The sequence below is a fragment of the Saccoglossus kowalevskii genome, chromosome 14, assembly GCF_978046115.1.
Source record: "Saccoglossus kowalevskii chromosome 14, keSacKowa6.1, whole genome shotgun sequence".
Taxonomy (NCBI): domain Eukaryota; kingdom Metazoa; phylum Hemichordata; class Enteropneusta; family Harrimaniidae; genus Saccoglossus; species Saccoglossus kowalevskii.
In genome coordinates, this window is record NC_140654.1 from 2,464,150 (window position 1) to 2,480,324 (window position 16,175).

General features: G+C 35.7%; 1 protein-coding gene and 1 long non-coding RNA gene across 2 annotated transcripts in view; both read right to left on the reverse strand.

Annotated features, from left to right (window-relative positions):
- LOC144353870 (uncharacterized) overlaps window positions 1–1,794 on the reverse strand; it is a 31,790-nt gene extending 29,996 nt beyond the window's left edge. The window contains exon 1 of the long non-coding RNA XR_013420895.2: window positions 1,708–1,794. This is a non-coding gene — a long non-coding RNA (uncharacterized LOC144353870). The remainder of the gene's footprint in view (window positions 1–1,707) is intronic.
- Window positions 1,795–2,828: 1,034 nt separating this feature from the next.
- Window positions 2,829–9,136, reverse strand: LOC100367676 (monocarboxylate transporter 13-like). Its single transcript, XM_002735755.4, has 6 exons — window positions 8,932–9,136; window positions 6,181–6,366; window positions 5,046–5,572; window positions 4,712–4,916; window positions 3,435–3,599; window positions 2,829–3,259 (listed from the first exon to the last, which is right to left on the reverse strand). The coding sequence occupies exons 1-6, from the start codon at window positions 9,092–9,094 to the stop codon at window positions 3,087–3,089; spliced, it is 1,419 nt and encodes a 472-aa protein (XP_002735801.1). The 5' UTR covers window positions 9,095–9,136; the 3' UTR covers window positions 2,829–3,086.
- Between the last annotated feature and the right edge of the window lie 7,039 nt (window positions 9,137–16,175).

Sequence of the window (16,175 nt, forward strand, 5' to 3'; positions counted from 1 at the left end):
AGTAGTTAGACAGTGTATAGAATACATTTACCACCATATTGTAAAACATTGCTTTGTTAGAAGAGTAGTCTTTAGTAGTTCATTTTAAAGTCTCTGTGAGAGATAGGTGTTAATTATATCCTACGATTAGATAGAGGCAGACACAGGCAAATTTCATTGCATCATTGGTTTATCTAGGGGAAGCCTGGTGTGTGACGCGTCGACAAAAAATAAGGTAAATAATATTGATGTATAAAATGTGAATAACGTATACGTGAATAGAACAAGGTGAATATAGACAAAGTATGTAATTGTACTGAGCAAATGTCATATGTAAATTAATGTCATTATCGCATGAGTGTTATAGGTCCTATAGGCATGAAACGACCGAAGATCACATAACCGCATTTAACAAGACATGCATGTCACAATAAGTTATAAAGTAGTACAAGGAACATCTATAAACAGGTGGATGAATATGTACTCTTATGTGGGTACAACTCATAATAAAGTGATTTCCCATAATCTAGTTTTGTACTGACAACTAAAAATGACCCATGTTCAGAATCTCAGAGTACACAAGTGCAACAAAACTATTTGTCCTACATACATACTTGCACAGGAAACTGCATTCATAAATCTGAGTGAACCTTGATGTACATGACTTCTTTGTTAATTCAGGTCCTAGTACCAAGACCTGGGTTTGTTTCAACATCACCACTGGGCATCAGAATCATTCTCATGTTGCCAAATACAATTTGTTATTAACACAGTAAGGTTTATTATTTAAAATGTATTCATTGTACATGGAACAACATCTTTTAATAAACAATTGTAAAAGCTATGTTTTCAGAGCAAGTACATGTATTAATTAAGAAAGCCAGTAGTGATAAAGGTTGGTCTGCTCATAACCTTCAATGGAGAAGTAACAATAATTGTTTGCAGTCTTCTTAATACAGTGATATTACTACATTTAAATCATTATTAATGGGTATAAAATATTGTAAACCATTTAATTTTCACTACTCAGTGTGAGTAAGATGGCGAATATCTGCATTTTAGCGTGACCGGCCAAGAGTACTCGGGTGAATGTGCTTTATTTCGAATAATTAAGTCTCAATAGTTACTGTGGTGAGTATTCAATAAATTTACAATCTATCGACCTTGGATGGGAGTCGTGTTTCACAGGAAATTGCATGATTTTCAATCGTTTATTTGCACAATGATTTCATTGCGGCGTCAACATGGACGGTACACTATGGCTGTCACCATTTGTCACTGTGTCGACAAATGCTATACAAATACTATGTACGTTTAATATACCATCAGATCGACACAAGCAGAACTATGGACCCATAGTTAATACCGGGTACATAAAAGTCACTATACCTTGGCCAGTCCGGTTCAAAAGGTCCTTCTCAACAATGAAATTTTATGGGAATGAGAATAAGCAAAAGCAACATGTTATTTTCTTATGAATAAATATGTGGATATCTCGGAAATCGTTAAACAGACAACAAGGTAAGACAATCCGGAAGGCGATTTACTTGAAAACTTCGACCTCTACAATTAATGCGAGTCTCTTTACAAACTAGTGTTTATATTTTTATTTTCTTGTTATTCACGCGAATATAAAAATGGCGATCAACATTACAATTCACATCACCAAGCACATCCATCAATGTACATGCCCAACACATTCAATTTTAATCAAAATAAAGAACCTACCTTTGTACACTTACGACGGATTTGAAGCTCCTGCAATCCAATTCTGCTGGAAAAATACCTAGTAGATGCAATGAAACAACACTCTGCTGAACGCAAATTAAACTTATCATGGTAATACAGCGCGACTTCCAGATTCGTATTTAGCTTGGATTCAATTGACTATTCAGGCAACATTTGAAAACGAGGCTCAATACATACAGTATCCAATTATCATGATTTATCTTTGGGAATCGAAAACTACATTTAATTACGTTCAATGCACAACTTATTCAATCATTTTGTAAAATACAATAACTATAATTGTGATAACTAATTTGTTAATATCAGGTGCAGTAACAACACTACAAAATTTCACATTTTTTCATATATATAAGCAATAATCTCATAGAGAATATTACAATATTTTTTTTACAATTTTTTTTTCGAAATAAAAAGTTTTTTTTAATTTTATTATTTTAAACAGTACATGACATGTAATAGTAATTTTAAAATTCATGATTATAAGGCATGCTGTATCTTCATACTCTTTGTGAATATTTTCTGTAACACAAATTCTCAGTCTCAGTTGTCCTAAACATTTTTAGTTTCTTAGTTACAGCTCTGTATTTTCGATGTGTAGTGCAAACTGAGTTTCTATTTCATTTATCTAGGATCGAATACATTTGGTAAAACTTGTGAATCTGAAATCAATTATTCATGAATCTGAATCTCAACCTAACCGAATCAATTTATTCTGAGCAAGATCAGTTGCTCTGTCGATGCAGTAGGGAGAGGTAATTTTGGCTGGAAATCTTGAAAAATACCCACATAGGATTTTCAGATCTGGAAAAAAAATTACGTGCATATTCAAACAGAGACTTGTTCATCAACCTGCCAAGTTTCATTGATATCTGCTTCAGAATTTCTGAGAGAATGTTGGAGACATAAAGGGGCGTGGACGGAAGAAAAACAGAAATAATAATTAATAGTCGCATTTCAGATTACGCCTGGACGGGGACTAATCATGCAGGCTGTATAATAAGTCCTAATCATGGAAGATATTTTTTGGTTGACGTAGTTTATGAAATTCCACACAATGTACTTAAAACCATGAGCAATCCATTACTGTGTGTGAAGAAATGTTCCATTATTGAATTATTTTAATTTTTGCAGATGTGTTGATGGTTTCCACAATAAAGTTTTTATATTTACTGCAAACGAAAGATCGAGCCTATAAAACGGATGGTGAATTGTCCGTGTAAATATCTTAGTGGCTTATAACTGTATCTTGTGCGTTAGCATTGAAGATATTATATTTGGAAGACAAATATAAATTGTTTATTCAAATATGAATGATGGTAATTCATGATCTTATAAGATCACGTGGGAACATGATGACGTCATTCTGAATATACATTCTCTGCTGATGTCCTTGTGATATGTCGCGCGTTTCGTTTATTCCACAATTTGTCCACAACTGGTAGTAATAAAGATAGTATACTACCAAGCATAGAAACTGCGGCCGCTATCCAGAATGCTTGTGTGTAAACACCATATTTATCACGCAGTCGTCCTGAAAAAATATCGAGAAAAAAAAAATATTATATACAAAACATTGTTGTCTGTTACCCAAGTAAAATTGTACGGGGTATTCCAACATGAAACACTTGTATCCACCTGGTGGTATAATTAATATATAGAATTACTTTTACCTAACATGTAACAATTATGAAAGGAAATAGGCTTACCCGCGAATGGCGACACCAACAATGTCGTGATTCCAGACACTTGAAATAACATTGACACTGCGTGCCCAAAACGATTTCTTCCATTAAATTGTATCAATACAATCAAATTCAGGGTAATGAATCCCGCAATTCCCATTCCATACATACAGTAACAAAATATTTGCCCTACAGGAAACAGAAATCAAAGAAAGCTTAGAAAGAACTCCCGTGTGCTGAGAGTATTGGAGACACATTAAAATTAATTCAAAATTTAAGATTTGTATTTCAAACGAGAAGCTTAGCAACTAATATTTGTCTGCTATTTGAGATGCACAACATGAAAACAGTGTGATTTACATTATCAAAATTTATAATACACACAGAAAATACATTTGATTTTTCATCCATGGTTTTTAGTCTAATAAATTAATTAGAGTTCCTCTGTGATGAATTCAATTTAAATCTGATTTTTTTTATGATATCAGGAATAGGCTAACAATAGATAAACAATATACATGTTTATCAACATTAAACTAATCATGTCTGTGGATTACCTCAATGAACCAAGTGAATCATTAGACAAATTAAGCAATTAGTATGCATAGATTTAGGTCTGTATATTGTTTCATGGCACGCATGTTCAAAGTTTCATTATAATGAGATGAACAATCCTAACTAAAGTAGTGGAAAGCTGAAAAGTAAATTATTATGCAAATTAGGTAATTATGCAAATTAGTTGATTAATATGCACACATTTTTACCCAAAATTAATCAGGTCACTGCAATGGTACATAGAGGATCTATGTACCAAGTTTCATTGAAAATAATGAAGTGATAGTACTTTGATTGATTAATTATGCAAAGTATGTAATTAATATTTCACATATGCATTGTCCTATGTATCTATGCAAGTTTCATTGGAAAGTGATTATAAGTACCTGAGATATCAGCGGAGAAGCCAAAAATTTATTAATCATTATGCAAATTAGGTTAATTATATGAAAGGATTTTCACCCAAAACTAATTAAATTTGCGCATTAGCCCAGGGCATCTATGTAGAAAGTTTCATCAAAATCCAATGAATGGCTTTTTAGATATCAGTGGCACAGTCATGGAACAGTTTAAAATTAACATACATACAGACAGGGTAACTGCAAAGACTCCGACTGTGTGTTTCGCGCACGGGAGTCAAATCATAGTGATACATGCATGGTGCCACATATGCACTTGCTTCACTTTCTGTTCAAGTGTGGATATCTTCCAACTTATAAATGGTGGAGTTTACAATAAGGTCTTACCTGCAAATGACGTAAGATATATTATCCCAATTGTTGCCACAGCACAACACATGCTTGACATGGAAAACGCGATATAACTTCTGCTATTAAGTAGGTTTCCGATTGCACCAGAAATTGGACGAACCAAGAGCTGAACCCCACCCATCAACGCCAGTAAATAAGAGCCCATATTGGCGTCAATACCAATATCCGTGGTGTGTTTCAACTGAAAAAAGGTTTTATTGAAAAAATACTTAATATTCAAATATTGTTATTATATCACTCCAAACAAGAGTACGTTATCGAAACGATGCTTTGGAACCGTCGATAAATTACCCGTCTACTATATACTCACCATATGTAGACTCACAGTACCATAGTTCCAGCCATAGCAAATAGATATTAGCATGTGTAAGAGGAAAACAGGTTTTCTAAGCAATGACACATCGACGATGCATGCTAGAAATGATTTCACGTAAACACAACACTTTTGATTACACTGAACTATCCGAGGATGTCTTGTCATTTCAGTTATGTGGCTACTATCTTCCTCAGTGACTGTGTCTGCAACTTGCATATACGTGTTGTCTGCGTTTGTGACACATGCTACTTCATCTTTGGTTTGGTGTACTTCTACTCTTACAGGTTTTAAGGGACGGAACAGACAACCACTCACACATATATGCAGAACGAAGGCCGATAGTATCAGGAGCATGCCTCTCCACCCGTAGAAGTTAATCATCACTTGATACGAGAGAGAAAATACTACCTGGCCAACACCGGAACCGGAAAGAGCCAAACCCATAGCGAGTGGATATCGTTTTTTGAAATATTTCGGGATTATGTCAAGTGCACAAGTTGTTGCCATTCCACAACCAACAGCTGGGAAAATACGAAAGATATACATGGCAAATTATAACTGTACGCTTATTGATGGGAATTAGCAATTATTATACAACAAATCATTTTTTTCCCATTATTCTTGTTCGATACTCAATACGCTAGACCAATTCGGTTTACGATTTATTGTGAACTAAAACTGTTTGTGTTTGTGTGTCAGTATTTTAATTAAAGATGAAAAATAAAAACCGCTAATACAAGTGTAGTGATTTGTATTGCACATATCCAAACAACCAGCGCACATGTGTAATAGCGAATTGTATTGTTTTATCGAACAAACACTCAGGCGTGTTCTACACGAACAGAGTTTTCATGTTATAATAAATCATGATTTATATTTCTAACAAAATATTTATAACTAAATAGAACAATAAAATGTTCGATACATAAAATATCTATTAGCACTTATTTTATAACAATCATAAATAGTTACTCTTAACCCAGAAATTTTGTCTGCAACAAGAAACGTTCAGACACAATATAATGTGTTACCAGAAAGCTAGCACGCTTGAAGCACAGTTAGAAGGAATATTTTGAGGGGCTGCACTAGTAAAGAAACAACTTCGATAAATAATATTGCAAAATCTCACCTACTAAAACCCCATAGGTAAAATACAGCTGATGTAGATGTGTGGCGAACGAGCTAGTCAGCAAACCAATAGAAGCGACGACACCACCCACGATAACAGTCAATCTATGCCCTATCTTCTCGCGAAGAGCATTGCCAAATGACATACTAATCACAAAGACGAGAGTAAAAATAGATCCCGTCCATGCTGCGAAGAAAATAAAATATCATCATATTGATTGTGCATCTCATACAGGTTATGGCTTTTAATATATCGAATTTGACTTTGATTGCCATAAAATTAGCTAGATGAAAGCAAACATAAACTTATAATAACGTTCATTTAATGACCAATTGCTCTGGTCGTACGTTCATTTTCCTTAACCGTAAATATCATGTCAATCGGCATTGTATCAGCTACATAACTTGTAATCACACTATTGTAAATCAGAGCTCAAATGTACAGCTCACGACAAAGCGCAACGTCTTGAGTTGACGAGAAGCTAATGCCCTTTCTCAACTGTTGAAAACATTGTCCATAGGTGGGTTTATAACATACGGACCAGCTTGTGCTTTTACAATCATAAATGTTCTAATATCATTAGGCAATTTTTCAATCAAAAGCTGCTGCAACATGTTAGCAGGGATCAATAGGTCCGTGATTATGCTGTAGTTTATTTGGTATCCTAAAGGAAATTATACACTACTAAGAGGCAGTGAAACACTCAGTTGCAAATTAAAATCGCTTCTGTTAGAGCAGTACAACAGTCAATATAAACGGTAGAGTGTGCTATATTCGAAATGTCTGTACTAACAGTATGATATATAACCATCTCACAGAACGGAGTTTATCGCCAGATTTTTACCAGTTTCACGGAATATACCCACAAGCGATAACGAAATATCTTCGACATCTATAATTAATATTATATTGTTTTGATAAAACATATGATTGGCGAACTACCTTTCGCACGAAATATGGGTCAAAATAGTGAATATCAGAAATTAAACATTGTAGCAAAAAGGTTTCATCGTACCTCAAAATGTCGTCGTTGCATAGATTGAAAAAATCATGTGTAGTTATAATAGGTAAGGTGTGGTGAATTATTGATATTATTATATTTCAGTTTTCTTTCCAGCTGTCACTCATCAAGTAATTCTAAATGCTATTCAATTTCTATAAAATAATGCTTTAATATGTGAATAAAACCCAAAAGTTCGAACACTTTCAAAATAAAACATTGTGACAATATTGCAGCCATTTATCAGAGAAGTCGAATAAAAATGCAATATGGATAAGAACATGTAATTTTGAGTTTGTTGATGCACTTTGATGTTGAATACATTTGTCACTATAATATTTTGTTCCTGCGAGTATTCGCCGATTGTCTTGGTACACACGTATTTAGTAGTTCGTATTGTATATTTAACTGAGGCCATATCCATTAGTCTCAACTATAATTCATGTTACCCTAGTGCTATTTGAACACTATTAAATCGCTTTCTCAATTAGTGATTATATATTAGTATGTTTAACTCGATTCTCGAATGTTACATGTCTAGTATTAATATTAGCCTGAAATAGGAGTGACACAACAATGGTATGTCGACTCGGAAAGTTTACAGGAGGTGGTCGTCACACAACGCGTCGCGGAGGGTTGTTGGCCAATCATACCAACGTACTCATGGTACTGATATAATATAATAAGTATACTTGTTTAATTGTATTGAATTTTTCTATGCAACGCAACAAAGGTCAAAATTCCCCGGGCGGATACAGGAATTATCATTGACCCCTGCCAGACGTTGTAAAAGTTTCAAATATGGCATGACGCCATTTTGATTTATAACAGTTATGTATTAGTACATGTCCTTGAAGCAGGACATTGATAAACACGGTCTATCAAAAACGGCAACAGTTTTAAAAATCACCCTTCATTAATCAAATGGTCGGTCCCTCAGTTACACGCTAATAACGCGTGTAAGTGAAAAACTAAGCCAAGGGCGTTAGACAAAAGTGTTGGATCAGTGATACATTCTGATTTGAAAGATTTAAAAAATAATATTCGTATCAAATATACACACAAACTAGACACTATGCCATTATATCTATATTTAATTTCCTTACCAATTTGACACGTATTAGATAAATTGAGAAAGTCGTAAGTCACAATAGCACATGAGTACATGAGAGTTGTAAAACATATTTAACAGCGCCGCCATCGATGATTTGCACACGCTTCCATTTCACGAATGCGTGCGCGACTGTTTTCCGCTACAAATGAGAAATTCCGCTAAACTACCTATTTATTATGAAGAGCGGGGTGGTGAAAGCGTATTCTAAAACTCGGAGTCTGAGCAAGATACAAAACCATGAACAAGTTCGATCAAAACATGTCACCACGGCAATGCTCGTAGTACTGCTTTTTTGTCCATGTCTAAAAATGTTACTAATAACTTATTTTATCCAAGAATGAAAATATTCGTGTATTGTTTCTAGCATTGTATTAACCCAGGCACTTTTGCCTACCGCCCTTGACTAAGCATTGTTTGACCCTTTGACCTTGCCCTTGATTGGTTTTGACAATGGACAAGGTATCCTTGGTGACGAGGATTTCTCTTTCTCCCCCCCCCCCCCGTATAATTACATAACCAATGCTATGTTATAACATGAATCCACCTATTTATCAGCCACGGTGACTGGCTACACTCTACATTACAGAGACTTACATAGCTACACTACCGCCACTATCGAAGTATTATTTGAACTCACCAGTATCCGATTTAGATTGCCCAAATGCATTGACAAATGCAACGAAGAGAACGCCGTACGAGAACGTGACTCCCATAGTGACTGTCAAACAGAGAAAGGTTCCAAATACAACACACCATCCCCAACCACCGTCCAGCGGTTGCGTCAATTGACTGGAGACCATCTTACAGCGTGACTTACTGCAACATCTGTGTTCGTTATATGCACGCCGCCATTTTGTTTATGGAAATACTCTATCAAGGTCACAAGGGTCATCGGAATCCCTAGGATAGATTGGAAACACAAATTTGCCCACAGAATTTTATGAACAATTTGTACCGGGAGTATGACACGAACAAAATTAAATTCATAAACAAACAAACAAACAAACAATATTTAGCTCTATATCACTACATGATGTAAAATATCATAATTTTATAATTTGCATAGTTATTGTTGCCTTCAAGTCGGAAAATTGAAAAATTTGGTCGGGCGAATTTATTTTTAAACTCGTGAAAACTGAGGGTATCGTAAATATCCGAGGTATATGGAAATCAATCAAACGCATGCGAGATATTAAACACACAAATTAAAAGTGTTTCTTTTGTATTTAATACAGATCAACCCGAGGTTCAAAGTCGTCACTTATCTGAACAACGGCCCGGGATCGTTAATTTTAGATGAAACACTTTTTTACGGTGAGTTTTTAATATTTGGGCCTATTAAAAAAAACCGCGACCCGATATTTCATATTTTTCGGTCGGTTGCTGAGGGCAACAAAACAATTGTTTTGCCTTACCACCCGTACGTCTGGCACGGGTAACTATTCGGTCGGGTTGGCGAAACGTTACTATCCCTGTGGTCGGGCATATTTTTGGAGTAAAAAAATAAATATATTACAAAATATTTTTACGAAAATCACAAAATGTTTATGGATGTATGATTGTTGTCAGAGGTCTGATGTGACCCACTTTTGACACATGCAACTTATAAAACAAGTATAAACAACAACAACAACAACAACAACAACCATGAACGATGCGTGATTTAGCGAACTCTCAAACTATGCGTGATTTCAGTGAATTCTTACACTAAGCGTGGTTCGAATGGTCACAATATGCGTGAGTCGATTTTCAGGAATCAAGCCTCCACCAAAAAAGCAAAAAATAAACGTGACTCCAAAGAATCGAACAAGGTGTATGATAAAACCAAAAATTTTCCCATCGTGGAAAAATGAATTCAAGTAGATAATTACCAATGATACTGTCAACGAGCAGACAGTGTATTGCAAAGTAATAGTAAGCTGATTTTTCTGAATTGAATGAAAGTCACTGCAAATTATTTTGCCAAATTTCAAACACAGGTAATAGTACTGTATATTGGGGAATTGTTCAACTGAGGGTGAGTTGGTGGTGAGGGTGGATGATGGGCTGTAGGGTGGTGTTGTAGTTTTTCTCGTTTATTCGAGGGTTGTGAAAGGTCTAAATTCTACTGGTCAGTACAGAAACCTAAATGCAAAATATAGGAGTGCACAATTCGTTGTTTGTTGACACAATAAATGCACATTTCACGACAACCACATACAGACTAATCAGGTTCATTGTGTCATGTGGGACGGCAGACTGACTTTCAAATTTCAGTGACGTGTGATGAATTTGTTTTCGCGTATCTGTTGATCGACTTAATTAGCTGATTATTAGCTGAATTGCTGTGTTATGTCTGTCATCGTTTAGGCCTATTTGAAGTTTTGGACGGAACTTGGCTCAGTGATTTGGAACTAATTACCAGAAATCCGTCGCTATTCTGACAGTTGGTATCCATAGTTATTAATGTAGTGAACGATTAATCAAAAGATATGACGTATTCAGTGCTTAGTGTGATTGGCTTTATGATTGAAGGTTACGCCCTAGAGTCTTTTTACTGCTTTGTAATTGGTTAGAGTTTTGAAAATGAATAAAGAGAGTTTGAGTCGGTCTTGGCAAGTACTCCACGACAGACGCAGTCGAGAGTGCAGTCCTGGAGAGCCTTGGGGCGAGTGTTGACGCAGTCTAAGAGAGTCTTGGGTCAGCCTTGCGATAGTCTTGGGGATTTTTCCCCAGGGCGCTGTGTCTTATAGAGTGCTCGATTGACCGACTAAGACGAGAGCTGAAACGTATTTCGTTGTGTTTGTCTTAGTTGACTGTAAGGTATAAGTGATTTTCCCGATCCCATACCTCAAGGGGACGAGATATAGAGACGAGACGAGATTCCCCCCTGGGAAGTGTTGAGACCCAGAGGGAGAAGAATTCCTCCTGATAGACGCATCGGTGATTCGTAGACAAAGCAGTTACACGTACATTCTTAGCTCTTGGAAATGAAAACTGTTTTGTGCTGGTAATAATTTTATAACAATCGTACTGCAAGTCGACAAAACTGAACTAAACGAAACTCCGATCGATTGTAACGAGTTATAGAGCAAAAACGACGACCTGTAATTCACGGCAGTACTGTCGGCAAGCTTGACTGACTTGCTTCCAAGCGGATTTAGTCAGCAAATAGTAGGCCTTTTTTTACTTCAATTACGATTTTTAATTGATAATCAACAACAAAAGTGTCATCGCCGATATTTAGTAAAAATAAAAAGCGTGGCTTTACCGAGTACTCGGGTCTCATTATGTAGTTCTGCTCTGATGACATTTCGCTTGGTTCAGGTGCCGTGGCTTACGAGAAAGTTGCGCGAAAAGGAGCGTTAGACACAACAGTAGTAGTTTAGCATGGACTATAGGGACGACCATGAGGGCGCTGTTCATACGCGGATGCGATGACGTCATACGAACAGCGCCCTCATGGTCGTCCCTATAGTCCAGCTTTAGCATAAATAATGCATAGATGAGCATAAATAATGACGTCACAATGGAAATTCGTGCATAAATTAGCATAAATGAGGACCATGGCCGTAAAGGGGTTCATTTGAATGAGGATGACATCACAATGGGATATTGTGAATACATTTGCATACATAAAATTGATGTGAATACGAGGTCGTGTCGAGGTCATCGTGAATACATTTGCATAAATTACCATCATTTTTTTTTTAATTATTTTTTTTTTAATTTGATTTTTTTTTTATTTTTTAATTATTTTTAATTGAACGAGCACGAAAGATTTTTCAGAATACATCGTAGAGGGCGCTTACACACACACGCGCGTTAATAAATCCACGGCATTTTGAAAACTAACGAAGTTTATTGCACAAAAGAAGTAAACAAGAATGAAATATTGACATGGAATATACATTCATGGCGTGGTTGAGTTTTTGTTTTGTTTTTTAACACCACGAAAAAAAAAACATACGATGTGAGTAAGGAAAATAGTTGCATAGCGCGTAAATGTATAGTGTGATTACATATTTCTTAACACCTCGAAAAATACGTACATACATGTAAATGTGCGGCGTGGTTAAATTCATTTTTCACGTCACGAGAAATACGAGTACATAAACGATTCGATTAAATACACGGAAGAGTGAAAAGTCAATAATTATACAGTAAACAGTGAACAATAAAAATAATTCATTCCATATATACATATGTTGTTCATTGTTTATATTTTCTTACCTCATATTTGCTTTGTTTTGTTTGAGTAAATTATTTTTAACGACACGAAAAAATACGAGTACATAAACGATTCGATTAAAAACAGAGAAAAGAGAAACGTCAATAATAGTAAACAGTGAACAATAAATAATAATTCATTCTATATATACATGTTCATTTTTACATTTCTTACATCCTTTCAATGAGTCAAACAGCCTGTACACTTTTTTTTTCTTATTCCATCCCTCTAATCAGAATCGCTCATCTGTCATAAAAGAAAAAAAGAGAGAGAGAGAATAATATTAAAAACCAATAGTCACCCCGTAAAACTGCGGTCATAAAGCCACTAAAATGCAAAGTATGCAAAATCAGTACAGTTTGGTTTTCAAAAAATGGCGGACTATGCTACTATGAGTTAAAAAATATATTTACCTGATCGTTTTACAGATTCGATTAAAAACACAGAAAAGGGAAACGTCAATAATAGTAAACAGTGAACAATAAATAATAATTCATTCTATATATACATGTTCATTTTTACATTTCTTACATCCTTTCAATGAGTCAAGCAGTCTGTACATTTTTTTTTATTCCATCGCTCCAATCAGAATCGCTCATCTGTCGTAGAAGAAAAAAGAGAGAGAGAGAATATATTAAAAACCAATAGTCACCCCGTAAAACTGCAGTAATAAACCCCGCTAAAATGCAAAGTATGCAAAATCGGTTGATCGACGTACAGTTTGTTTTTTTCAAAAATGGTGGACTACGCTACGATGAGTTAAAATATATAATTACCTGATCGTTTCACAGAATAACTTTTTACATACATAATCATCACACGGAATGAGTTTACGGTGTAACGTAGCGATTTTCGTTTTTCCCTTGGCGAAGAAGATATGTCCTCGCCTTCTTGCCGAAGATTCAAAGGCGGTAGACCAAGTTTGACCTTCTGTGAAAGGTCATCTCATGGATATCTACACAACGAGTCATACACGACGTATTGGCTACACATTGCTTGAAATCAAAGTATTTGATGAATGTAGATCCACGTACGAGAAATCTCTTAAATTCTGTGACATGACTACCGTACGAGTCAAAATAGTCTTCGTGGTAAGGTATTTCAGACAGAAAGTGGCCCAATGCGTTCCACCCGCGAATATCAACGGTGTTTGATACGAGCGATGTGTATTATTCCGAAGCACTGTCCGTGAATGCCAGTTTGAACTCAATCACAAGATTAAGTGTGAGCGCATAGGATTATTTATAAATCGTTGGTCATAAGTGTTCCTAATGTGAAATAGACCTCCCACGTAGATGATAAACCAAAGATGTTGGTGTATTTGTATATTTATGTTATCTAAAACATGAACACTCGCAAACAGCCTGGGGGATAGGGTTTCAAGTTGAAAGCATTACCCCTATACCTGCGTGTATGGGATAATGATAACAGGACTGGAAACACGGGGTCAACTTGATTCGGTCAACGTGAATCAGTATGGTTCTTGTCCATCACCAATTCACTTTTCTGAAAAGGCACACCCCCACAGAGTGTAATGGCATTCCACAGCTACCATCCAAGTGCTACAATTGATTTACTCATTACAGTAGCGTTAATTTGGATTAGCGTTAATTTGGATTAGCGCTTCCTTCTCATCACTATTCTCATCACAGTACCGTCTTGCGTAGTTATATAGTGTCTTCACATACGCGCTAAAGATTCCTGACCTGACACCATTCAGTTACTCTGATCGTTTTTGTATCATTTTTGAAGGTTTATTTTACAACGACTGGAAAACCGACTGAAAATCAAGACTATTCAGTTCATTCTCTTCACTAATGAAATGGCAGTACTCAGCAAACTATCATTCGTCGTTTTTTTAAACATGATTTCGAATATCCACGATTTCGAAATTCTAGAAGAGGCAAGAACGAACGTTACATTTGAATGGTCAAATGACAAGGGGCTGACCCCGCTTGAATGCGCAACAGAATGTATTAAATACAACCATATTCAATATTTCGCTTTTTTAGTGTTGACCCATTTAAACGACAGAACCAGTCTCGAAACACTGAAAGCCATAGCGGATGCTTCAAAAAACGAATTTCTCTTCCAATGGCTCGAAACCAAATTAAATGAAGCACTATGATTCTTCACAAATTACGATGACATCCTTCACAGCCTGGCAAAAGAAATCACTCAACTAACCTCACCGCCAGATTCGAATTTCCACGATCAACGATCAACGACGAAAAAAATTAACCATTGAGGTAACAGGCTTCGCTACAGAGAAACAATGGAAGTTACTAGCTCGCCAAATTGAATACTCTGAAACGGGACATCTAGCCGATCATCATCGAGACATCGACTCAGAGACTGTACGCCTCAGCAAAACAACCGATTGATGAATTCGTGGACTCAAATTCTAACAAGAACAATCCTGACATAATACTTAAACTACGCTCCTTGCAAGAACATGTGGACATGAACACGACATTTCTACCCACAAGATGAAGGACATAATTTTAGTATATCTGTTAATTACTTTACGATTGGAAACTGTCGATAGAACACATTTTTATGAATGAATTGGTTTTCCGATTTGAAAATCATTGAGTAGGTATTCATGCATTAATTAATTAATAATGATCAGTCCATTGAATTTGTGTCTCACCCAAAAAAAAATCAGAACAGCATTACTAGACATCTCCATATTATCCAAATTTCGAAATTATACATATTTTAATATTAAATTTACTATTTTTTTTACCATCAAACTACTGAATCACTGTACATATAATATACTATACGTATACCATTGACAAATTCAGACTCCGCTTATAAATTATACTCGATTATGTTTTTACCAATCATTACCCCGCCCATCATTCATGATTCGATTGACCACGTTCTGAATAATTCGTACACACAGATAAACGGATTTTTGCGATATACATGTACTTCTTGTTTTCACTCCAAAACTTACTGCTTACTTGATCCCTCAATCAAAAGCTGTTTTACTTGGGATTGACCAAGAGTGTATTTCCACGTTAAACTGATGTGACGACATGTCGGTCATCAACGATTTCATAAAGGGTGACTGTCGAAAAGTGGGACACCAATAATTTAAAATAATTAGTTATACTGGAGAGAATGGATGACATTGTTTAATATTATAGAGATGTTGCGTAGTTCTTTCTTTGACGGTAAGCACGTACGCATACCATACACGTTGTATGCTAATTCATGTTAAATAAAATGCGCTAAGTTTTGATTATTCCCAAGATGTACAGAGAGCACTCGCTTATCCATTAGACAGATTCCACTATACAATTACATGTATAATATCCTGACCGCATTGTTTACACTCTCGTAAATCGACTGTTTGACGTGACTGGGGCATCGGTGGACGAGGAATGCGTGCGTGCACATTACATTTCGTCAACACTTTCATTCATAATAGTATCACTTGCAATATGGCGTAATATCAATCGACGATCCTCAAAATACTGTATGTATGTATGCACGTTGTAGTTCGAATGATTAGATATTTCTTTTATTTTGCCATTTTTGTCGATTCTTTCATTATGAACAGTGTTGACTTGCTCTCGAAATAAATACTTTTACACCGATGTTACCGTTTGTAATGTTTATAAGTGTATACGTGAAAGATATTCGCCTTTGAAATAATA